We start from the raw sequence: 26338 nt of genomic DNA, 5'->3' as shown, positions 1-26338 counted from the left end.
AGCAAACAACATCACAACCAATAACAAATGTGTGCAATAAAGATGAAAGGACAATGAACGCATCCAGAATAGTAGGGATAAGATATAAGGATGAGAAGAGGCATATAACAAGAATTACAGATAGAATCGCTAACCTTGGTGGTCATCAGGGATGTAATCATTGGCTTCAGTGTATACAAGAAGAGCCGGGAGACACAGAGGCTGATTAATCTCATTTCTGAGACAGATGTAGTGATAACCTGGAAGAAAACATGGATGGTTCACAGTTATCTAGATCTCCTCCACAGCAATATAGGTAAGCCCATACATCTAGTATAGCTCTCAGCTACTTCTCCCAATCTCCCCATACGTGTGCACACTTGAAAGCCCCCTCCCTATTGTGCTCAGCCAGGCTCTTTGTTGGGCACAGCTTAAAGCATCTATAAAGTGTCTAAAGGACATAATAAAATGTTTACTAGAAGTTGTGTCAATGTCAGGTATCAGAGCCAAGGAGGCACGTATGTTCTTCATAGGAGGTAACTACTGCAGGATACCTGGGTTACTCATATTTATACACTGTTTAAGAAAATAACATCTGGAAGAAGCCTTCTTTTCACATGACTTTATAATTATATAAACTTAACCAGAAAAAAAAAAAATATATCTTGGTTTGGCCGTCTCACCTTCATGATACATAAATAATATTTTATGTAATGCTAAGTGGCTTCCACTGTCTGATAACCACAACTGTGCTCAGAGAAGCCAGGAAGAAGCACTACATATATTGTTGAGGTTAATATATCAGCAAGATTTCTGTCACCATTTCCTTCTGTTTCACCTCTCTAGATGACATCATGTCCTGTCAGAAATGTGCACCAGGCTTTATTCTCCTTATTATGGCTCAAACAAGGCTGGAGATTAAGGCTTGGGTTACACTAGTGTTATACAGACACATTTGGCGCCCCTATTACAAGTCTCTAATAACCTGATGTGACAGCTCCAGTCATCAGACCTGCCGCCAGACTGTGACAAAAATATGGCTATATTACCCCAGTGTGAACCCAGCCTAAAAAGCAGCTCTACTACTGCTGTTGTATCAGCATGTATTGGTTGGTACTGTATGTTATAGGCTCTGGGGCTGAAACCTGTAGAATGCTGCTCCCACCACCATGTGTCACTGTATTGTTTGCACTGCTGAAGGTAAACAATGCAAAGGGTTAACTGATGTCTCTATTGATTATCTGTCTTCTATGCCACTGTCTGGTAATTATTGTCTAACCAATCCCCAAGCAAGCTACCTCGGCTTATAACGGCTTATCTTTATATTATTCCCAGCTTCCAAACTGTGCCTGTTTGTATCTTCTCTCGTCTACCAGCGCACCAGCTGTGTTCTATACCAAAAGCACAATACTATTGTATTATCGAGGTTCCTAAACTGTGAAAAAACTGTTTATTGCCCTAACAGGACCTTCTGCAAACAATATATATATCCTGATGCCTAAAAAGCAACCTAACCCCTGGCCCCCCTGGGTTGCTGCACTTGCAGTTCAGCATGCAAGTAAATGTCACTCACCTGGCCGTATAGCAGACACTGGTAGAATTCTGTGACCAACAAACTTTCCACCCTCCTCAAAGACAGCGATACGAAGAGAGGCTAGGGTTGGCAGCACCACCTAGAGGATTAACAGGTTGAAAACATACAACCAGAAGGGTCTTTTACACAGTGCATTTATTGATCAAACAGGCTGACTACCGCCCCCGTGTAAGAGGCCCAGAATTGAGCCGATGCAGATGAAAAAGTGAATGGTTGAATACTGTAGCCTGGTGAGCCATTGCCAATAACTATCCCTAGGCTCTATTCACACCCTCAACATGGTTTTCATTATATGGAGTGATACCATTGGCGCTGGACAGTCCCCACTGATGGATTATGCTATCTGTAATGTCTAAATGCAATCACATGAACTGAAAAGTACTGCATGAAGCCATAGACTTTTATAGGTAAAACATAGTGCATAGTATTGACTCCTTTGTACCTACTTCACATCTGTATGTTTTCTTTATGGGATGGCATAGCATAAAATAGATTTTTTTAAGCTTTTCTGTACGTCTTGAAAAATGTAGTCACCATTTATATCTAAAAAAAATATACATATATTCCCTGGTGGTCTAAGAAAGTGAAGGTGTTATTGCAGTGAAGGAGCAAAAGTTTATTTAAATAACAGAGCCACTTTACCAGTCTCCATGACAATACATTATACCCACGCACGCACTCAGCTCTACTTCATCATTCGCACTCAGCGCTTGCTGAGTTTTCTATGGGGCTTCTATATGTAGGTGATGAACATCGCTTCCAGATTACTCTCTTGCAGGGCACTGATCTCACTGATCGGTAGGAGAGGACTGTGCAGCCATTAGTCGCTGCACAGGTCACTCAGCAGTCGGGCACAGCTCTGAATCGTCACTGAGCCCGACCCGAACATTAGGGAAGCAGTCAAGGCAGTCTGACTCTGAATTTAAGTGAATGTAAAACTTCGCTACATAATATATATATTTTTTTACATGTCTTGATCAGTGACGGTGCGTTGATCCAAGTGGTCTATTTTTCAAATCGCCGCCTGATTCCTGCCATTTGGGTTTCTTCATATGCAAGGCGTTCCCAATGTACTGATATCCCCTCTCCTCTCTATCCTGACCCACATTCCTCAAAATTAAGTCTGGCTGCATCACCGAGGGGAGGGGATATCGGTGTACTGGGCCCGTCTGAAGTGTATAGAACAGCCCTATGTGTATATGAAGAAGCCTGAGCAGATGGTAGGAATGGGGCAGCAATTGGAAAAAGTGGTAAATTCATTTTAAGGGTTCGTTCAGACGTACAGGATCTGCAGCAGATTTGATGGCGCAGATTTAAAGCTGTAGATTCAAGGCAAATCAATTCTGGGCCATCAAACCTGCTGCGGATCTGCTGCTGCAGATTCAAATCTGTGCCATCAAATCTGCTGCAGATCCTGTATGTTTGAATGCACCCTAAGGGTCCTATTTCACGGGCCGATGGGGGCCCGATCAACGTTGTAAACGAGCGCCGATCTGCTAGATCGGCACTCGTTTACTGGGCCTATTCCACAGCCCAATGATCGTTGAGCGAGGGCTGCAGGGACGTTACATGGTAGGACTTCTCCTCCAATCCGTCTTCAGCAGCTCCAGAGCGTCGGTCGTCCGTCGCGCCCGCTATTCCACCGTAGCAATGCGCGGTGGGGGACCGATCAGCTGATCATCGGCTGATCGTTTTCTCTATTCCACCGAGCGATAATCAGCCAAATCGGGCCGATTTGGCCGATTATCGCTCCCGTGGAATAGGCCCCTAAGACCGCCTTACACATCAGAAAAAGTCAGCCTAACCTGCCAATTTTGTCAGGACCAGCCAACTATCTGATGTGTATGGGGCCTCTGAGCTTTCTATCTGCAGACAACGTCTAGGGAGAAAGGAATCAGACATGTTTAGGTTTTAAACTGCTCAGTCCTTTTGCTCTCTGAGAGTTAGGCCACCGACTCACCGCTTCTTCCTCCATTCAGAGCACATGAACTCTTGACAGAGAAGAACATTCATGTGTATGGAGGGATCAGGAGAGATAGCTGTATGTGTATGGCAAGTGACAAGAGGGCGATTTAGCCGCACAGAAATAAGAACACTTTTAAGCAATATAATGATACCTTATGGAATATAAAGGGCTCCTCATCCCACACAGGGTTAAATGAGTTTCCCTGGGAAGTTTTTGTCCTAAACTTTCTTTTTGTGTCAACGGGCAAACCAAACATATCAACTTCTACGTATATCCCAACACGTTTATCAGACAGGAACTGCCCTGAAATGATCTGTCAAGAAAACAAAAATGACAAAGTCATGGATGGTGAAACTATAACAGGAGGAGCGTCCCTGTCTCTCCCCTTCTGGCCGCTTACCTTTACTTTCACTGTATTAGCTACAATCCCATCAACAATGTTTTCTGTGAACGGATCGAATGGCTTGTCTGTTCTGCGCATGAATTCGGGCTTCAAGAGGTATCCGCTGCGCCTGTTGTATTCAAAGATCCCCATATTCAGCTGCATGGGGAGGTCTACAAAGGAGCAAAGACTGAACATTATCACCTGACAAGAAACAATACACTATAGAAGAAACAGTGCGGCAGGAAGGTGACTGTGGGATGGGGAAGGGGCGAGATAGCAGGAGAGGCAGAGAGATATAAAGCAAATTAATACAACACTAAGAAAGCACAGCAACTGTATAATAAAGCAATGAAGTGTGGACAAGGGGAAAAGCAGGGTGGCAATGCAGGGTGTCATCATATATAGCAGGGGTGGGGAACCTTTTCCATGTCGAGGGCCGGTCGGGCATTAATAAAATCATTCGAGGGCCGCATACCGTGTGCGGAAGTTAGTAGCGTGGGTTTGCAGCACCCGGGGCAAGGCAAAGTATTGTTCCACTAGTGCCCCTGCTATTGTAGTTAACCCCCAGTGATGCCCCTGCTATTGTAGTTAACCCCCCCAGCGATTCCCCTTGTAGTCTAGTTAACCCCCAAGTCATGTCCCTGGTGGCCTAGTTAACCCCCATCAGGCATGTCCCTGGTGGCCTAGTTAACCCCCATCAGGCATGTCCCTGGTGGCCTAGTTAACCCCCATCAGGCATGTCCCTGGTGGCCTAGTTAACCCCCATCAGGCATGTCCCTGGTGGCCTAGTTAACCCCCATCAGGCATGTCCCTGGTGGCCTAGTTAACCCCCATCAGGCATGTCCCTGGTGGCCTAGTTAACCCCCATCAGGCATGTCCCTGGTGGCCTAGTTAACCCCCATCAGGCATGTCCCTGGTGGCCTAGTTAACCCCCAAAAAATATATATATATCCCACTCACCTTACCTCCGCTCCCACGCTGCCCATGTCCTCTTCTGTCCCAGGTCCTCTGTGCCGGTCTTCTCCTGCAGGCGGCGCGCGATGAAATGATGTCATCGCGCGCGGCCCGCAGGAGACTGAAGACACGCGCCGCTCTGCTGGGGAAGAAGCCGGCATAGACAGCATCCTCCTGTGTCCGGCAGCTGTCACAGACACCGGAGGATGCTGTGTATGCAGACTCCTTCCTCCTCCAGAGCGGCGCGCATCACAGGGGAGCTGCGGGCCGCATCAGGAGGTCTCAGGGGCCGGATGTTCCCCACCCCTGATATATAGTCATCCATACACTGCTACCACAACTACAGAAAATTCCAGCATCTCTACCAATCTCTTGAAAAAATGCGGCTACATTAGATTTCTACAAATCTACTCTTTAGTTTACATTTTCATATAGAATTTTGACCACAAGTATCTGGCGACAATCTGTCCTATAGTTTCTCCTGAGATAGGCGGCAATGGCAGCTGCTCGTGCTGTTTTGCGTCTAGCTACATCTAGGCTCTGTTCAGCGTTTACTCATGCAGAACAGCAAGATGCCGTATAATCCTGAGGAGTTACCATCCAAACCGTACAAAGCGCCCGGCAGGCTATAAAACTAAGAACTGACAGCAAAGGATTATCACAGAAATGTAACCAAGCTAAAGAAGCCAGAGACGCAGAGCAATACTTCATCCAGCCTTGTTTCTGTGATCTAACATTGGAATTGGCATCGCTTTGTAAAGTATAAATGTGGCAGAAAAGTACCGTATTTTCCAGTGTATAAGACGACCCTCAATTTTTCCTGTTAAAATATAGAGTTTGGGATATACTCGCCATACAAAACTACCCCTCTTCCAAGCCACACTAAATAAAAGTTAATAAAAAACATCAGAGAGCAGCAAGATCTGAGAGGCAGAGAAGGAGGTACAGTAATACCGGTAGGATATAAGGGCAGCCAGACGGGTGAAAGAGGTGAGTTTTTCTGGACTCAGCACCATTCTACCGTATCTTTTTTCCATACCCCGGGTGCCTGTAGCTTGCTCTGCCCTTTATACGGTCGCCGCATACGGCAGGGATGTGGCCGTTTTTGAGCTCCCCCAACGTATGCGGCTACCACAGATTTTTCAGTCTGGTTCCAAATTTTTCAGCACCCGCCCTATAAGTGACCCCTGACTTTTGAGAAGGGTTAAAAAGTAGTCTTATACGCAGGAAAATACTGTATGTGGGCACAATGACTGGACTGAATGACAGGTACAGGGATGATGAACGAGGCATAGGGTTGATACTAATTGGAACAGAACATAAAGCCGGCAATTTTAGTACAACCTCAGATCTGCTTTAAGTATTCCTCAAGTTCTGGAACTCTACTGAGCTTATTTTAATGTAAGTTAATAAAAATAATATATATATATATATATATATATATATATATATATATATATATATATATATATTTTATTTTTTTTTTACTTTTTTAAAATAATATAATTTTTTTTATTATTATTTGAATTTGTAGTAAGCTCTGATGCAGGCTCACTGCTACCTCCTACTGTTTGTGGCTGGATGCAGGTTGGGGTTGCTTTGTATTAGTGTTTTGTTTTTTTACTATCTCCATTCATGAGCTGCACCCTGGCTGTGTCAGAGAGGACATCCCCACTCGCTACATTCTGTTTCCCCCCATATCCAGAGGCCAGCAGGTGAGCGGGATGCTGTGAGCCACTCAGCTATGTGCCTTTGGATAGAGAGGTATCTGAATCTAGTAAGCAGGGATACATATAAATTATTATTATCAAAGGAGTCACCTCCAAGGCAATTGTGCCCATGGCCAGACGAGACATTTTTTTCAGACAAATCTAACCTGCTGGTGGCTCCCTAGTGGGCATGTGGCACTGATGATTAAGCTATGGGTCCTATTATACAGCCTGATCATAAAGTGTAAATGAGCGCTGATTTGCTAGATCGGCAAGGGCCTGAGATCAGACCAGAAGGGAACAGTAGACAGAGCTGCAGAGACCAGGGAGGGCCCGAGGACACCTGGGAACATGGTAAGATAAGTAACTACTTTATTATTTTACACTACAATCATCAGCCGTAGGCCACGCATGGCTATCGATGCACTCCTGTCGCCTAAAAAAATGATCAGCCCATTATTGTTTTATTGCCTGATCATTCTCTTCATTACATGGAGCGATAATCAGCCCGATTTGGCCGATTATTGATCCATGTAATAGGGCCCTATGTCTGTTACCTTCATCCTCGAGCGCTGTTCCCATGCTGTTAGCTGGAAAATCTTTTGCCTGGTTGCAACAGGGGGGCAGGGCTACAGCCTCCGCCAACCTGCCCTTTCTAATGGTTAACAATGGAGGAAGCTAGCTGGGGCGGAGCTAGGAAGGTAGCTCCACCCCCAGTGCTCCTAATGGCTCACCGGGCAGAGGAATTCATAATAAAAAACACAGTAATGGCGCCTAGGATGAAGGTAACAGACATAACTTCCTCCTCAGCGCCCTGTGCAGCAGCTTAGATTTGTCTAACCTGAAAGTACCTTGTATTTCCTCTACCCTCTGCTGACCAGAGTGGGGTGAGTATTGGGTAATTTATTACTTCACAGCCATAGAAGTGCAATGTAAAAATAAAAAAATAAATAAAAAAGCAGTGCTTCTACCAATGCAGGCGCTAAAAATCCCATACATATATAGATAAGTTTACTATGCTAAACAATGTAAAGTTAAACAAAACCACTGATGACAAAAAAACTGTTTTTTTTTTATTTTATTGCATACAATATGTTTACCAGAAGAGAGCAGAACTCACCCAAGGTCTGAAAATTTAGCGCCACCATCTGACATCCAGCGTTCCAGAAAACCTGGGGCATGTAGTTAGAGGAATCAACTCTCGTTCCTTTGGGGTAAATACGACTCAGCTGCTTCTTGTTGTATCTGGGAGAAGAAGAAGTGAAGGAAAAATAGGTAGAAAGAGAAAGAGAAGTAGTAAAAAAAGCTCAAGATAGATGTGGACCAGGAGGATGGGTAATAATAGGTTATGGGGAAGAATTATAAGTCACTAAAGGGAGACAAACCAGAAACAGAGGATGGAGCCGAGGGAGGGGTAGAAACTGACCTATAGGGAGAGGCAGATGAGAAGAAGAAGAAACCACCATACAAAATGCACACAAAAACAGATGGAGATTGTGCCTTAGAGTGCGAACGTTTGGCCTTTGATTACCAGTGGCTGAAGAAGATGGATGCAGCCCTAGGGAGCCCTGGAAAACATTGATGCAGCCATAGGCTGTATCCACGTTTTCCCATAATAAATCCAGGTACAGCCGAGTATGCAGGTGTATGTGTGTGTGTGGGGGGGATTGCAGGAAAGTTGTTTGGCATCTACATTGACAACTATCTAAAATCTATGGTCAGCTTTAGAAAAATAGGGTGCAAAGAGAAGGAAGCATAACTGCACAGACCCAAAGGTCTGCAAAGGAACTGCAGACACCGAATGGTACTAGAAATCAGCTGGTGTCAGAAAGTTATACAAATTTGTAAAATACTATTAAAAAAAATCTCAATCCTTCTAGTACCAGCTGCTGTATGTCCATGCTACCACATCTGTCTGTGACAGAAACTGTCCAAAGCAGGAGAGGTTTTCTATGGGGATTTGCTACCATTTCAGACTATTCCTGTCACAGACAGAGGTGGCAGCAGAAAGCACTGTGTTAGACTGGAAAGAAAACACCACTTCCTGCAGGACATACAGCAGCTGATAACTACTTGAAGGATTGAGGATTTTTTATAGTAATTTACAAATTTGTATAAACTTTCTGACACCAGTTGACATGAATTTTTTTTCTCTCGCAGGAATACCCCTTTAAGTTTCTAGTACCATTCAGCGTCTGCAGCTCCTGATACCAAGATACTTAAAGAACTGAGTTTTTTTTTTAAATAGAAGTAATTTACAAAGTGTAATAACTTTGACACAAAATGATTTGAAAACATCTTTTTCTCACCAGAATACCCCTTTAAAAGTGATATCCCCTTCTTAACTAACATAAGTGGACCTGCAGGACTCGTCAAGATAAATATTTTTGCAAATACATTCATTCCACCTCTGCTCTAAAAGAAGTCGTCTGGGTTGTTAGATATTTAAGATTTTATATATATATATATATATATATATATATATATATATACACACACTCACCGGCCACTTTATTAGGTACACCATGCTAGTAACGGGTTGGACCCCCTTTTGCCTTCAGAACTGCTTCAATTCTTCATGGCATAGATACAACAAGGTGCTGGAAGCTTCCTCAGAGATTTTGGTCCATATTGACATGATGGCATCACACAGTTGCCGCAGATTTGTCGGCTGCACATCCATGATGCGAATCTCCCGTTCCACCATATCCCAAAGATGCTCTATTGGATTGAGATCTGGTGACTGTGGAGGCCATTTGAGTACAGTGAACTCATTGGCATGTTCAAGAAACCAGTCTGAGATGATTCTAGCTTTATGACATGGGGCATTATCCTGCTGAAAGTAGCCATCAGATGTTGGGTACGTTGTGGTCATAAAGGGATGGACATGGTCAGCAACAATACTCAGGTAGGCTGTGGCGTTGCAACGATGCTCAATTGGTACCAAGGGGCCCAAAGAGTGCCAAGAAAATATTCCCCACACCATGACACCACCACCACCAGCCTGAACTGTTGATACAAGGCAGGATGGATCCATGCTTTCATGTTGTTGACGCCAGATTCTGAACCTACCATCCGAATGTCGCAGCAGAAATCGAGACTCATCACACTAGGCAGCGTTTTTCAAATCTTCTACTGTCCAATTTCGATGAGCTTGTGCAAATTGTAGCCTCAGTTTCCTGTTCTTAGCTGAAAGGAGTGGCACCCGGTGTTGTCTTCTGCTGCTGTAGCCCATCTGCCTCAAAGTTGGACGTACTGTGCGTTCAGAGATGCTCTTCTGCCTACCTTGGTTGTAACGGTTGGCTATTTGAGTCACTGTTGCCTTTCTATCAGCTCGAACCAGTCTGCCCATTCTCCTCTGACCTCTGGCATCAACAAGGCATTTCCGCCCACAGAACTGCCGCTCACTGGAGGTTTTTTCTTTTTCGGACCATTCTCTGTAAACCCTAGAGATGGTTGTGCGTGAAAATCCCAGTAGATCAGCCGTTTCTGAAATACTCAGACCAGCCCTTCTGGCACCAACAATCATGCCACGTTCAAAGGCACTCAAATCACCTTTCTTCCCCATACTGATGCTCGGTTTGAGCTGCAGGAGATTGTCTTGACCATGTCTACATGCCTAAATGCACTGAGTTGTCGCCATGTGATTGGCTGATTAGAAATTAAGTGGTAACGTGCAGTTGGACAGGTGTACCTAATAAAGTGGCCGGTGAGTGTGTGTATATATATATATATATATATATATATATATATATATATATATATATATATATATATATATTAATCTAGTATACAGCTATAGGCTATGTTTACAATACGTATATGTCCGGCCGACATATACGTGGAAAACTCCGGCTGGAATTTACGCAAGTTGCAGCCAGTTACGTACGGTCCGCGAACTTACGCCCGTAAGCTTAGTATGCTTCCCGAGCGGCGTACGTAGCAATCTGACAGCGGTATTTTACTGGGATATCTTCGGCTAGCCCCGGACACCCCACAGAACCTTTTGGATCGGCAAAACAAAGTGGAAAAAAGAAGAAACCACCACTCCGTACGGGACCGCATGTTACGCTACGGGCGTAAGTTACAGTATTTCCGTCCTAGAAACAATGGTCTGGTTCATTTTTTACGGCGCCGCATACGATCCTGGCGTAAGTTCGTACGTAGTGTGAACTGTGCAGCCGTAGATCATATACTTTCCATTGTAAGCAAACTACGTTAATCTCCGGCCGCTTATTCACGGAGTGTGCTACGGCCGGAAAGTTACGTAGTGTGAACAAAGCCATAATGTGTATATATAGTGTGTGTGTATGTATTATATATATATTATATATATACACAAACACTCCAGGCAGACCACTTAATTTAGAGTGTTGGTCAGTAACTTAGGCAACAATCTTATTTATTTTATGAACAAAAAATATTTACATTAAAAAGCCCCACAAGTACAACTATGTCAGCTGGGATGGGAATACTCCTTTAATAATGCAAAGTTAATGTTTTCATTGTAGATGCATTAAAGCAGGGAAATGTTTGGTTGTGAGGATGTACACAGCCTTTCTATAACCTATATACATTATACTCTTGGGGTATTCCTTTACATACAAACCAGCTTCTGATTTTTGTTTTTAAGGTGGCATTTATCTTTAAGAAGGGGCTATAAGGATACTCTACAAACTCCATGGGAGATTTAGTTAGCTGTTCCAGTGCTTTAGTCTCAACAAAGGAAGACATTTCATAATATTTATTCCTCTCTGTGAGAAAATGAAGGGACAGGGTGACAACAAAGGAAGATGAGGAATGCAGCAGATCAGGGGAAAAGATGGTGAAAAAGTGAGATACACAGATTATTAGAGGAGTAAAAGTATAGTAAAAAGGAAAAAACAATTAAGGAAAAAAATGGGAACAAAAATCATCAGCAACTTTCCATGTACAACTATAGGATAAGAGCATTAAGTGCACATACTTCCTCTATACATCCTAACTCTATACTTTTCCATGTGTAACCAAGCAATTTCTTTACTTGTAGCAGAGTAAATGTTTAATTTGTTGCTGTCATTAAAAAAAAAACAAAAAACTTATGACATAACGCAAAAAATGGAAACCCAACAGCACTGTGAAATGAAGTCCTTAGACACAGCTTGTGTAGGTGAATGCACAATGGAAAGCTGACACTCCCAATATCAGTAAATAGATAAGAAGAAATGATGGAATCCAACAGCATTCGGTACTGAAGCAAAAATCCAAAGATTTCATTGCATATTCATGGTACAGCCTGATAAAGACCTCTATGGGCTAAAACGCCACTGTTGAACCATGGATATGCAATAAAAACTTTGGGTTTTTGCTTTAATACCAGATACTTTTGGATTCCATCATTCCTTTATGTAACACAGACATAGCTTGGATCGGTTGGGGGTGCTTCACTCCCTAGCTTACTGCTCAGGCTGTCTGACTGCAGGGGACAGGCTCCATTATATGTATAAGGAGTCCATGTCCTGCAATCAGAAAAAGGGAACGAAGCACCAGCACTTAGAACCCAACTGATCTAAACTACTGGTATTTTTCTTCACAAGAAAAAGTGAAGAAAAAAAACACCACCCATAGAGCACACTATAAATAACTAATGCAAAAACACACAGTGAGTGTGGAAGACCACCAAGTAACAAGCATTGTAGGTATAGAAGCTCACATTTTCCTACTGACTTCCACCCAATCGCATTTTTTCCCACCAAATAACAGCATTTCTCTGGTCGTCAGGTCACTAAATGGCATGTGTGAAACCTAATGCAATAGGGATGATCTGTGCAGCCATTCTCCATTCAGGGTAATAGATGAAGGACCTCGATTAACTAAGAATTCCCTAATAAGGTAGTTCACAGCGTGTTTTCTAGGCCAGACAGCTCATTTACAGTTTGCAGTGACACAATAGTAAATCCCCCCAGCAGTAGAGGGTTCTTGCAGTTTCATTGCACAAAGCAAAGAAACCATCTATACAGAATTCCTCCAAATACAGCACTGCTTGAGAATGGAAAACGCAAATGCCTTATGCCCCATCCTCATCATCGGCCTGGCTCCATTTCTAATATGGGTTTCTCTTTTCAGCATTCACCACAGTTAAATCCTTTTCAATTTTAGTACAATATACATAACCAGACAGCCATAACATTATAATACTTGTATTTTTAAGATGGATAGTTAAAAGGGGTTATCCAGCTTTATAAATTGATGTCCTATGCTCAGGATAGGCCATGAATGTTAGATTGGTAGGGGTCAGACTCTACTGATCCGGTCTTTGAAGGGTCCACAGTGAGCTGCAGCCTACTCAACAAAAAATACAGGGACCACCCATTGCAAAACTAAAGGAGTCTGTGTGTATGTGATTGTAAAATACATATCTTTGTTCCCTTTCAATACTTCCAAACTGAGAGGCCCACCACCCAATATCTGATCCCAACCACTTCTCGAAGCCTATAGGTTACTCACTGTTGGCCACATCAAATGACTTGAACTTGACAGGTTCCACATAGTTCACAAGATTGGACATTTCTTCTGTGGCACTAACTTCACTACTTGCTGTGCCCTGGAAACAGAGGTTAACTATTAAAGAGGTTTTCTGGACTGAGCTGGAAGCAGACTGCTGTGTACACTGTTTGTTACTATATCTCTGCTTCCATTCAATTTAGTGGGAGAAGAACTACAGCAGCCCAGTACGGCCCCTTCACAATGTATGGCGGTTTCTGCTTACAGATACAGTCTGCCAGGAACCTGTTTACATGAACCTTCTTGGAAGGGAGAAGGGGGAGGGGGTTCAGAGGGGAGAGGGAGAGAACAGCTCACATACAGAATACTTCGTCTTCAGCAGAATCAGAACTGGGGGAAAGAGACTGAATATATAATAACAAGTATGGATTGAATGGTTAATCTCACCATAGGCAGCAACAAAAGATATGTTTGAGCAGAATACCCTTTTAAGTCATTATACTAACCTCATCAGACTTTTTTGGGTCAGTAGGTTCTTCATCTTCCTCCTCTTCACTATAAGCATCACGGTCTACAGAGTAATAACAAAAATCAGTGCATTATAAATTAAAGGAGTATCCCCATAACAGCTTGTCATCACCAATCCATAGTATAAGGAAAAACAAGCACATCATTGGGGGGAATCACTTCTGGGACCCCCCACAGATCCCAAGAATTGAGACAAAAATTGCACTGAACACATTTGCAGCTAGCTTGATTTATTCTCTATGGAACTGTCAATCATGTCTTTGTTTAATAATTTTTTTAATAATTTTCAATAAATGTCAACAATTAACAAGCTTATACACATAGGCATCAGATGTACCCCGGTAACATGGGGAGTAGTACAGAGAAGCAAATAAACAGAGCTCTTATATGCACAAACACAATAATTAACCGTATATATGGAACACATACGGTCAACTAGCTTATCCTGAGCTAGCACTACAGGTAAGTAATGTATGGAATATGTGGAGAGGAAAGAAGGTTTAGACGTTACTATTGGAGTTTATATAAGTCTAATGTTCAGTGTTTGACAATCTCATAATAAATTAATAAAGCTTAAGTTGTGCATCATTTATTCTAGGAACAACTTTGTTCCCATTCTCAGGATCGGTGGTGGTCACATGGGTCAGACCCCCCACTGATATCCTATGCTAGAGAAGGGAATAGCCATTTAACCCGGACTGACATACATGCATAGAATATAAATCTCACCGATAGACTTGCGCGGTTCTGCACACTTGGGAATCCTCTCCTCAGTTTTCTCATCACCATTGGTTAAAGAGACATCGGCTATGTCGGAGGCTAATGTACCTGGGACCAGAGAATAGAATAATTCATAGAAAGAGCAGTGTCTTTAAACCAATAAGCTTTCTCTTTATGCAATGGAGCTACATAGAATATAATAAACATGCTATTCTTAACTCACCCAGTGTCCTACTTCCAAGACAGACATGTTTCATCAGCGACAGCCAACCCAGCCAATCACTGACTGAGGCAGGACAGCACCGCGGCCAATAATTGGCTGAGAAGAATCCGCCTGCTGAGAAGAGTCTGTCTTGGAAGCAGTGTTGAGAGCATTCAGAGGGGGGGCCTGAAGACGCCGTAGATGGACCCTTGGGGAGCGTGGTTAGGTAAGAATAGCATGTTTATTATGTTCTATATCTGTCCCAGCACAAAAAAAATAATAATGTTCAGATTATCTGAGCAGATGTACAGTTTTGTGGGATACAATTCAATATACCTTGCATTTTATTCATTTACATCCCTGCTATTTTTATGATAAGTCTAGTGGGTGGTCCCACTCTGTGACTGGCACCCTTCCCTTTTTACCTGTCCATACACAATTTGTTGTGTAGGGATGCCCACTGGAGTCCCGACCATAGAAAGAGCAGGGATTTTAAATATGTGGCTCAGTTCACCCCTAAACCTATGCTGGAGACATCTGGTATATCCTGGGGATCTTATGACGTAAAAAAACAATGGAGAGCTGTAACATATCCCGCTGTACATGTATACTGTATAGGCATATTGTTGGCTACAGCTCCTTAATGTTGCACGGTACATAAGTTCAGCCGTTACCTGTAGCAGGTGCCTCGCATACACTGGAGGAGTCGCTGTATGTGTTGGACGGCTGTTCGCTGACTCTTCTTTTCACGCTGCCCTCTGAGCCTTTTCCCCCTACTCGGTGCCTTTTTTTGTTCTTCACAAGGATCCTACCCATGAGTTCTTGGGGGCTCGGAAGAGACACACCTGGCTGGAGCTAAGGAAAAGAATAGATACATGAAAAGGAAGAAGAAGAGATAGGACTACAGGATGGACATTAGGTAAGATAAGGAGATGTGGAAGAACCAAGTGCTCAGAAGTTTTCTTTCGGTGCACAATGCAGTCTTTTTGCTTCAATCTAGAACCAAGAGACAGTGTAATTTTAACAGGATGGGATGGATGGCTTTTAGCTTTGTTATATCAGATACATATAACTAAGGCTGTGATACATGCCACAGGCAGAATCTATATAATATTATATATATATATATATATATATATATATATATATATATATATATAATCTGTACCTATACTGCCTAACAACTATACAACTATATAGGGAACTAGTATTGGTTCTACACAAAATTTCAAGGTAAATGCGCAATCCAACAAACATACAACATGACCATAGTAGTCAGCCCACAACTCACAAGAATGGATAATATGAATAAAAAAAGGGAAGAAAACAAGTAATACAGCACAAAAGTAGTCAATAATATACACAGTATAAGGATGTTGTATTGTGAGTAGAAGGATGTCCCCTTACAGGATATTTCTCCAGTGGTTCTATTAAGAGGGCGTCTCCAAAGATGTTCCTACAATACTCAGCCATTTTTGCTTGTTGCTTTGCTCTAAAAAAAAGATAAAAGGCATCTGGTTACTGGTTTTTGGAAATAAAAGGTAAAAAAAATAAAAATGACAATAGAGTACTTTGTTGTATTGGTCTTTACAATTGGTGTAGTACAAAATATATTATTTCTATATTTTTTTTAATACACCATTAAAAAAAATTATATTATTTTTTGATAATGAAATTGTGGATTTTAAAAGGTGACTTCATGCATCTTTAGACATGCAGTTTTCACCTTTAACTAATATTTCTGTTTAAGATCAATAAAGAGAAATTTGGAAATAAAATAACTTATCCCCTATTCACATCATCACACAGGGGTGTTTGTTATGACTGAAGCAGCACTTTGCACCAATGGGGTTTGTATGTGATGTATAAAGATATAGTGTATATACTGTATAATATGTAAAGATATATACTATGGCAGTCTATAGACCACCAAACCACTGCTTTAAGACAATGAGCCGTCAACAATAGGGGGGAAAGCAGCATATCAGAAGAAGGTAGGCTTACTAAATTAATGTATTTGCAAAAATATTCAACCTGATGAGTCCCTCAAGCTTAAAGGAGAAGTCCCACGAAAATAAATTTAAAAAAATCACAGGCAGGCAGGGGTGTGTGGGAACATAAAGAATGTATCCTTACCTCTCCCCCTAGCGCTTCTCTTGCCAATCTCGGACAGCCGTTGGATGTCACTTTCGTCCGGCTTCCAGGTACGTCACAACCCAGTCATTGACTGGCTGAGCAGGCAATCCATCAGCTGGTTAAATGACATTGCAGCAGTAGGCTGCAGGAGGCCGGCGGCTGTCAGAGATCGGTAAAGCAGTGCTGCGGAGGCACAGAGATGTGTACGTATACTTTCTTTATTATGTTCCTGCACACCCCTGCCTGCGATTTTTTATTTTCGTGAGACTCCTTTAAATCTATTAATTGAGATGATTAATTGACTAATAATGAATGAAGTATACCCACAAATTTAACTAAGCCATCTATACCAGTCTATGTTGATATCTGGTTATCTGAACCCTTTCTCATGTTCTTTGCATTTGAATAAAATCTTACAAGGTAAATTAAAGCTGAACCTGTCAGCCCCTAGTTACAGACAAGTTGATATCAGTTTTCTGTCTTTTATACGTAAATGTAGGGAGCTAACAGTTTATTTGTTGCAGTGCCAGCGCTGTAAGACAGGACTCCGGATGTATGAAGTGAATGCTCCAACTACTATGTGACTGTGTCATTTATTCAAGTTGGGTCTGCAGAAATCCATGCAAATGGTGCAGACACAGAGCTATTGTGATATATGAAGCAGATTCAATGCATGTGACTATACCCTCAACATGTTCAGGATTTATAGTATCCCAGCATTAATAGCTACTTCTCCTTCCCAGGATACCAGCCCTGCTCTGGCCAATTTTAATCCCTAAGACCTTTTCGCATTGTGTGCATATGACCATTATTTCACAAATTGAGAAATGGTCTTAGGTTTTGGAATCATTGTGGGACATACTTAAAAAACGAGAACTGAAATAAAAAAAGAATTTAAAAGAAAAAAATCTGAGGCCTAAAACGCTGTTCATAGTAAAAAGTATACTTACGAATCAACATGGTTTTCAAACGATAAAATAACGGGGAACTGGGAGGTTTTAAAGGCACTTTCGGCAATAGCTTCAATAACTTCCTGTAATAAGGCAGTAAGAAACATAGAATTATCATATAAAAGGCACAAGTAACATACAGAATTTATATGTATACTTTTTTAGTACCTTAAATGGTATCTCAGTTGTCATAGTGAAACCATGCGTAATAAAGGGCTCCTCATCCTGGGGTCGTCCCTTCCAACAGTCCAACTCAATGCAGCGGCACCCTGTGAGCAGGACTTGTCGGTACATCTCTACTGAGGAGTTCCCAGTCAGCTGCCCAGCTGCACAAGACACAACATGAAAAAAGAATGATCACATACAGGAGCTGGTGATGTATCCTTTGTATTTCACAAAATTAAAGGAGCACACAGCAATTTATTTTTTATAATTCTTTTTTTTTTTTTTGCTTACATAGTGCAGCAGCTATTACTAGGAAATAACACAGATGTTCTTGTGTATACCTATTTTAATTGGTGTGGCATTTACTGGCTGATTCCTTCCAATATGATATGGCTCTCTCAATTCTGACTGTGTTTCCCTTGATGCCTCTAACTTTGCAAAGATAGAGGGGTGACGTTTTACCACAGTGATCTTCTTCTGAGTCCTATGTAAGTGCCGCAAAACCAGTGACGTACAACTTCTACCCCCCCAAGTCACACAATGGAGTATCAGTCTAGTCCTATGAGATACAGCTTCGGCCTGTCTCCTTGTGATAGGTTTCTCCCTGTCAGTGGTTACAAGCAGTGTGAAGCTTCATCTCATAAGAATGTACTGGATGTTCTGCACACACAGACACATACACAGTGAAGCAAATGGCACTGCCACAATATTGCTGGTGAGTTAGCAGTATATGTGAAAAAAATGGTGGAGTGCTTTTTTAACTGGATAGGTGGCATATACTTTACTCACAAAATACATAAATTCAAGGGTTACTAGAGTGCAAAGGCAGAATAATGTAAAACAAGTGTCCATTTCATATTCCTTACCAGTGAGGTAGGTGTTGTGAGAGGAGTTGATAAAGTAACTGGTGATGGGCTGCGTCATGTCATCACTTAGATCTAAGGCTTCTGGTGGCACAATGCTGTTCTCATCTCCACCAAGAAAGCGACTAAAGCCTTCCATGGACATCTGATCTGTAAAGAAAAGAATGTTTACAAGACTGATCATGGATAATCCACCAGCCAAGGCTATGACACCAGATTTCCATACTCACCCCTCTCTAGAAATTGTTTGTTGGGCTCATACTTCTCAATGAGTTGGCGCACCTGGTCCCTCTTTAGAGGGGGAAAAAGGATTTCATTGAGCCTTGGATCTCTTTGCTTTTGGTTTATAAAATCCATTAGCTGCTCAAGATTTAAGTATGGTTTCCCTTTAGCTCCACTGGGTATGAAATAAACAGAGAAGTCATTGACAAAGCAAATACTTTGACGTAAAACAAGAAAACAAGGATTTTATACAGAAACACCAGTAGGTAGTTAAAGGATTTTTACAGGAGCTGTTCATCTATGGCCTAACCCCAGATATTAATATCCAATTGCTTGGAGGGAACCCAAAACTCCCTGTCCTATTTTATGCTCAAAATGTCTAATAAAAAGAATCTGATTAAAAAAAAAAAAAAATCTGACTCAGAAGCAAGATGTCACCTATTTATCTGCGTCTGGTTATACAGCTCAGTTTTGCAGCAAAGTTCTAACATTACACCCAACCTTAAAGGACAGGTGTGGTGTTGTCTCTGGATACAATTAGCTTTGTTTTTCTTTTCCTGGATAACCCATTTACACTGTTGATGGAATAAGGTAATGATCAAAAGGTTCTTTAGATCAAAGAACTAAAGCCATAGACCATAATCCGCTCATCAAACAGGATCCATAAATTAAAAGACATTTACCCCGATACAATTGCTCCTATTATGGGAAATGCTATGTCTATTGCCTACATTAAATTTATAATTTCAACATGCAAATAAAGAAAGAAAAAATGTAGCTTAATTTAATTTAGAATTTTCACATTAAGGCTATGTTCACACTACGTGAACAACCGTCCGTTCCGTGACCCCGGACTTAAAGGGGTAGTCCACCAAAAAAATTTTTTTTTCAAATCAACTGCTGCCATGAAGTGCCAGAGATTTGTAATTTACTTCTATTAAAAAATCTCAAGCCTTCCAGTACTTATCAGCTGCTGTATGCCCAACAGGAAGTTGTATTATTTCCAGTCTAGAGAGCAGGAGAGGTTTTCTATGGGGATTTGCTACTGCTCTGGACAGTTCCTGACATGGACAGAGGTGGCAGCAGAGAGCACTGTGTCAGACTGGAAAGAAAACACCACTTCCTGCTGGACACACAGCAGCTGATAAGTACTGGAAGACTTAAGATTTTTTAATAGAAGTGAATTACAAATCTCTGGCACTTTATGGCACCAGTTGATTTGAAAGAAATTTTTCTTGGGTGGACTACCCCTTTAAGTACCGGCCGGGTGTTCTTTCCGGCCGTGGAGCTCTGATGCGGGCGCATCAGCGCATGCCGCATCAGAGCTTCTCACAGCACACAGTGAAGCAAGCGGCCGGAGCCGCTTGCTTCACTGTGTGAACTGACAGGGCTTTCTGCGGCCGTAATTCACTGAATTCACTGAAAACTGACGTGTGTAGGCTCCAGCCGGGATCCCATTGAACATAAGGCTATGTTACACACCGCAAAACTACGGCCGTAGTTCTGCGGCGAGAACTACGGCCGTAGTTTTACGTAGTGTGAACATAGCCTAAATCGACAGAAAAATGTAGAGAGAAATAAGTAACTTACAGCTCCAGTAATATCTTATCAATGTCCGGGCGCAGACATAGCTTATTCAGAAACCTCTCGAAAATTTCAAGGGTAAATTCTTCCGGCTTGATGGACTCACTCTAACAATAAAAATAAAAGTGGTCAATGAATGGAAGAAGAAGAAAATGTATCAGTATAATCATTTCTAGCAGGTAGTAATAGGACAGGGGGAGACAATGGTTTATGATTATGGTAAAATGGTGTAGGAACAGTAAACCTTAAAGCGACTCTGTACCCACAATCTGCCCCCCCCCCCTTAAAAAAAAAACCGCTTGTACTGTCAGATAGCTGCTTTTAATCCAAGATATGTCCTGAGTCCGTTCGGCAGGTAATGCAGTTATTATCCTAAAAAACAACTTTTAAACTTGCAGCCCTGTGTCGAATTGGCGTGGCCTAGAGTGTCTGTGCCCCAGGCCTGCGGCGACTCTCCGTCTTTCCTCCCTGCCCTCTTCTCCATTAGGAATGCGCCAGGATTTCTCATCCCTTGTCTAAACACTGGGGGGCCTAAACACTCTTGGCCACGCCAATTTGACACAGGGCTGCAAGTTTAAAAGTTGTTTCACCTGCCGAACGGACCCCAGGACAGATCTTGGATTAAAAAAAGGCTATCCGACGGTACAAGCGGGTTTTTTTTTTTTGGGGGGGGGGGCTGGTGCACTTTAAAGGCACATGGAAAGCCTCTTTATACATTTATTGCATCTAAAGGCCCTTTTATACAGGCTGATTATTGGCAATGAGCCTTCCTAGAAATGCTCAATAGGCCACTAATGTAAAAATGCCAGCAATCAGCTGATGAGCAGGAGAATATCCGTTCATCGGTCTATCTGATCATTTGATTGGCAGTAAAATGTATTGTTATTGGCCGCACATCTCTCGGTGTAAACAGGAGACGTGCATCTAATAACATTGCATTCTTGCACGGTCCCATATAAGGCAGAGTGAAAGGACCCTTTAAAGGGTAGTGCGGCGTTTAATTTTTATTCACTAAATAACACACATTACAAAGTTATACAACTTTGTAATGTGTGTTATTTAAGTGAATGGCCCCCTTCCCCGTGTTCCCCCCACCCCGGAAGTGTTGGTGCATTATACTTACGTGTTCGCTGTCGCCCCCGGCCGCCATCTTGTGCCGACGACGTCATCTTCGGGAGGCCAGCCGAACCACTCCAGCCGTCCCTCATCCCGCCCCCCCCCCTGTGCCACGTCATCAGCTGCTCAGCTGTGATTGGCTGAGCACAGTTATGCTCAGCCAGTCGCGGCTGAGCAGCTGATGACGCGGCAGAGGGGGCCGGCATGAGGGACGGCTGAAACGGTTCAGCTGGCCTCCCGAAGATGATGTTGTCGACACAGGATGGCGGCAGGGGTCGACAGTGAACACGTAAGTATAATGCACCAACACATCTCGGGTGGGGGAAAAGTTAAACGCCCCACTACCCCTTTAAGGAAGTATTAGACTATTTGACAGGCTGAAAGACAAAGCTCAGCAAGCTCGTAGGCTGATCGCTGTCTCCATGCTCCATGTAATAGGGCCATAGACTTTAGACCAGCATATGCAACATCAGTCTTAAAGAATTCCCCAGTTATAGTTGTATTTTCTGTAACAGCAATGCTATGGACTTTTTCTTAAATAACTGGAGAAGCAAAACATTTCCCTGTGACATCATATGTATTCATCTCCATAGCCTACCCTGTTAAAATTCAGCCCACAGGACTCTAGAGCAGTCTCTACTCTCTTCTTATCTGCTGCAAACATCTTCAAGATACTAGAGAAGAACAAGCAAGAAATGCTGAGGTTACAAAGTGTACAGTGCGTATAAGAACACTAAGTAAAAAAGTAATGGACATCTAAACAAAGTGTACCCAGCAGACTGACTAATAATGGGGAACCAGAACTCTTCATACTGCCCACCCTGGCACACCACATAAGGAGTACAATAGGAAAAGGCATGCTAAAATAAAAATGCCCAAATTCTGTTTGTCCTACTGTAGAAAACCCCAGCAGTCAGCTTAAAAAAGGGGTTGTCCAGTTTCAAAAAGATTATTTTAATATACCCTAGTCTAGGATTCTGAGTTAATAGAGTGGGGTTCTATGTTCAGGATGCTTATTTAGAATGGTTACAAAGAGTGTCTCTTACTTTGGAGGACTTGCCCTGTCCTACATTACTTAGGCAACTTATTGATTTCAATAGGGGGAACTGTGTAATGCTTTATTTCTCCTATGGTGGCGTTGTAGAGAAATTGAACACTTATTACCAAGTTTCTTCACAGAACACAACTGATCACTGGGGCTGTTTAAAGTGGAGGACCATCAGGTGCAAGCGAGAGGAGGACAGGTGGACTAGCATGTGTGCACCCCCCCCCCCCCCAAGGAGTTCCCGGCCGGAGGAAGCGCCAGTGGGTATGAAACAGCTTTCCCGGGACGGTGCACGCTTGCTAGTCCACCTGTCCTCCCTTTGCTTGGATGCAGTGTATAAAGAAAATTAAGCCTGAACACTTGGTGAGTGCTCCTTATTTTTGTCTATATTGTGAAATGCTAACTACTGTACGGTTTTTGGGAGCACATCAGTGTCAGGATAATTGATTCCTTTCCCTACAAGCCATCTGAACATAGCATTGTGGTGCTGACTCCATCTATCAATATTCACAAGTGTTCTGTTTACTTGCAATGCCACAACAGAGACTGTCTGAATAATGCACAGACATGCTGGGTCCCCCAGAGTGTAAGACTGTTTCCAGTTGCTGTCTGCTCAGATAAATAAATGAGAGTATATGAAAATGTGTTTTCTAAACCAGACAACGCCTTCAAGTCCAGAGTCAGAAGATCGAAAATGTAGAATAATGGAGCATGAGAGTCCAACCATGGCTTGCAGTGTCTCGACAGGGTTAAAGGAGAGGCTACACAGAAACTAACAGGATGTATCACTCACTTCTTCACTGGAATCCTTCCATCCTGATTAACCTGGAGCTTTAGTTTGGTGTATCTAAAAGATAACCAAAAGAGTTAAGTGAAATATACCATACAGAGCAATATGCAGCACCTAAAAAAGCAAAGTATTGGAATGCATTACAGATGTAGTGCAATCTAAAGAGCTCTGGAGGGGATGGGGATCTTACGCCTTTTGCAGGAATGTGTTCCGAGATGAATTTTGCGCTAAAATATTTGTTGCCAATTTAAAAAGTCCATCAGTCCAGATCTGAAAAATACAAAAAAGATACAAAAACACTATAAAGTAACAACTATCTAAAAATAGCTACAGCCCAGACATTCTCCACTCGGTACCTTCGCTGTGTCCTCCTGGACAGCCATAAAGTTGAGGAAATTGATATTAACAAGGTCACTCCCATACACAACAGTTACGAGTTTATCTTCAGGGCGCTGCTCAGTTCCAGTAAATCCTAAAATTTCTCTCATGCGCGAGTCCTGATGACAAAAAGAAAATTAAAGATTTTACCTTTTCATTTTAATCTAAGTGTGCTTGTGCTCCCTTCCGTCTGACTCCTATGACATTCACATAAAGGGAGATCGACCATAGGACCCAACCCTTTAAATTTCAGGAAAGCCTTTCATTTTCCCACCCCTTCCGTGCTCCCCAAAAGAAGTGCTGCAATGACGTCATGTACGCTGGTCACATGACACTGCCGCCAATTACTGGCCACTTACTGCTTTTATAGGGGGTGACATGTAGCTGTAAAGACTATACCTCTGCTTACTATATTCGTTTGTAGATTTGTATTTTTTCAAATTTGGAGAGGCAGGCCAAGCCATAGCGGCACAACTCTCTGCCTGAGGATAGGCCAGGAATTCTAAATTTGTAGAAAAGCCTTTTATGTAGGAACACCTATTAGATGCTTTATAGGGCATACATAATATGGTACAATTGTACCTGCTGAACAGCTAACCAAAAAATTTTTTTTTACGTAAGGTCTATATTAAAAATTTATGTGACAGGAACCATGTGACCGCATATTGCTTCTCAGTCAGTTAGACACATTAAAAGGATTTCCAGTCATATTTTTAAGAAGGGTCCCTTGACCTTTAATCACATCACAAAGCGTTCTGGCTGAGGCCCCCCAGCAACAAGCTGTAATCCATGAGTAAACCTGGTAGTAAGTGTTAAATTTCCCTGCAGTGCCACCAAAGTGTCTCCCCTTTATAAGGGTATGTTCACACTGAATAAAAATGGCGTAATTATGCGGCTTTTGCTCAGTGTGAACATACCCTAACTCCGCAATGCCTAAAATGTTTTGGGGTTTATATTTTTGTGAATGGCTTTAAATGATAAAATAGTGCTGTTTTCCCATTTCCCATATACCATGTAATTCCTTCATTTCTTCCCAGTGAAAAATTGCCCCTCTACTAGGGGGCAAGATTAATGAAGATTGATTTCTTATTGAACTTAATAGGAACGGTGTATAAATTCTCTGGTCTTTATAATGATATATTATAAATTAGCATTATTTTGTAGAAAAAGTTAAAACTTAAGTGAGCTTTCCATTCTTTTAATTATTCATAACGTAAAGCACATGTGATATAGTGTCTGGGCCATTTACATAGTTGGTTTTAGAGCTCACTGGTTATTGTAGTACCACTGTTCATCAACAGATGGAGCCAATACTCTGTAGAATTAACCTCACACCTTATTCCCCAACCAGTGCCTCTTCAACTGCTGCAAAACTACAATTCCCATCCTGTCATGGTATGCTATGATGGGGGTTGAAGTTAAACCACAGGTGGGGTAACACAGTCTTATGTAGGTCTATTTACCTTAGCACTTCAAACACCACAAATAACTTGTTTCCTTCTCCCTATTGCGAAACCTTAGTCTTGGGTTCATGTCATCACCCAATGATCCTCCCGGCACTTACCAGTCATTCATAATGTCAACCATGTGCGTTACAGATGTCTCTGTCTTGACCTAATTTTACTTCATAGCTAAGTAGAATTGTATTCAGAGAATTAATCCGCAATGTAAAGTGGCTTGCTTTGGCCTCCATAACACCACATCAATTACAACGCACACCTACACAGACACATGGCTACTACCCCTGCCTGCCCCACTTTCCCTGCTTCTAATGTTATCCATATACAATAGATAACTGGTGTCCACAGCATCAAGTTTCAGTTACTGTCAATGGGAGTCTGTAAATATTCCCAACTCATATAGCAGAGTAGGTTGTACACACCTGGTGTAGATCCTCAGGTCATCAATGGCATTGCAAAAGGCAAAAATAGGAGCCCCCTAAGGATGAAGGGGGATGGGAGCGTCTTAGGCTTATTATAGCCTATAAATAAGTGACCTAGGTCGTGACATTCAAATAGGGCAACAAACACTAAAGCCTCACTGACTCATTCACATTACTCCTGGCCATTAGTATCCTTACCTTAGGTATTTTAGCGTACTTTCCCGTCCGAGTGTCTCTTATTAGGCTGATATCCAAAATATCAACTTCCTGTAAGTGTATGAGAGAGATAATATGATTATCATCAAACATCCTACATCACAGATAATGGTGGTATCATCACATGCTATGTTGTTCATGGTGTCTTTGTACTATACAGATAATTCAGGCAACTAGATAAATAGGAGTCTCATGTCTCCCTTGTGCCCCTGCCCCAACCCTTCAACCTTTTATAAGAAGTGTTATAGGGAAACTGGCCAAGAAGATGCTATATAAAAAGTTAGCTGTATATACTGGAGTATAGATAGCCATACACATAACACAGCTGTCAGGTGAATGCATGCTCAGCAAATAGCTAGCTCTCCTGATGCCCCCATACACATGAATGCACAAAATGTTTGATATGAGTGCTCATATGTTTGAATAGACAAGGCAGTGGGTAAACTGCTACTAGACTATTCTCACAGAAGT

At 42.1% G+C, this 26338-nt stretch overlaps 1 protein-coding gene across 1 annotated transcript in view; it reads right to left on the bottom strand.

The window, feature by feature from the left end:
* Window positions 1-26338, bottom strand: part of PLCB3 (phospholipase C beta 3) — an 88286-nt gene that overhangs the window by 10329 nt on the left and 51619 nt on the right. Inside the window, exons 3-23 of the mRNA XM_069965456.1 lie at window positions 25850-25918; window positions 23748-23888; window positions 23582-23661; window positions 23395-23448; window positions 22155-22230; window positions 20447-20547; window positions 18865-19031; window positions 18638-18784; window positions 17775-17932; window positions 17607-17689; window positions 15928-16012; window positions 15195-15375; window positions 14328-14426; window positions 13577-13641; window positions 13074-13170; window positions 11257-11341; window positions 7708-7832; window positions 3940-4094; window positions 3691-3852; window positions 1553-1652; window positions 135-239 (exon numbers count right to left, since the gene is read on the bottom strand). Coding sequence (XP_069821557.1) covers window positions 135-239; window positions 1553-1652; window positions 3691-3852; window positions 3940-4094; window positions 7708-7832; window positions 11257-11341; window positions 13074-13170; window positions 13577-13641; window positions 14328-14426; window positions 15195-15375; window positions 15928-16012; window positions 17607-17689; window positions 17775-17932; window positions 18638-18784; window positions 18865-19031; window positions 20447-20547; window positions 22155-22230; window positions 23395-23448; window positions 23582-23661; window positions 23748-23888; window positions 25850-25918 — 2335 coding nt within the window. The remainder of the gene's footprint in view (window positions 1-134; window positions 240-1552; window positions 1653-3690; window positions 3853-3939; window positions 4095-7707; window positions 7833-11256; window positions 11342-13073; window positions 13171-13576; window positions 13642-14327; window positions 14427-15194; window positions 15376-15927; window positions 16013-17606; window positions 17690-17774; window positions 17933-18637; window positions 18785-18864; window positions 19032-20446; window positions 20548-22154; window positions 22231-23394; window positions 23449-23581; window positions 23662-23747; window positions 23889-25849; window positions 25919-26338) is intronic.

The sequence above is a fragment of the Dendropsophus ebraccatus genome, chromosome 4 (assembly GCF_027789765.1).
Source record: "Dendropsophus ebraccatus isolate aDenEbr1 chromosome 4, aDenEbr1.pat, whole genome shotgun sequence".
NCBI classification, from domain to species: Eukaryota; Metazoa; Chordata; class Amphibia; order Anura; family Hylidae; genus Dendropsophus; species Dendropsophus ebraccatus.
Note: the sequence above shows the minus strand (reverse complement) of the source record. Positions and strands in the feature narration are given on the sequence as shown.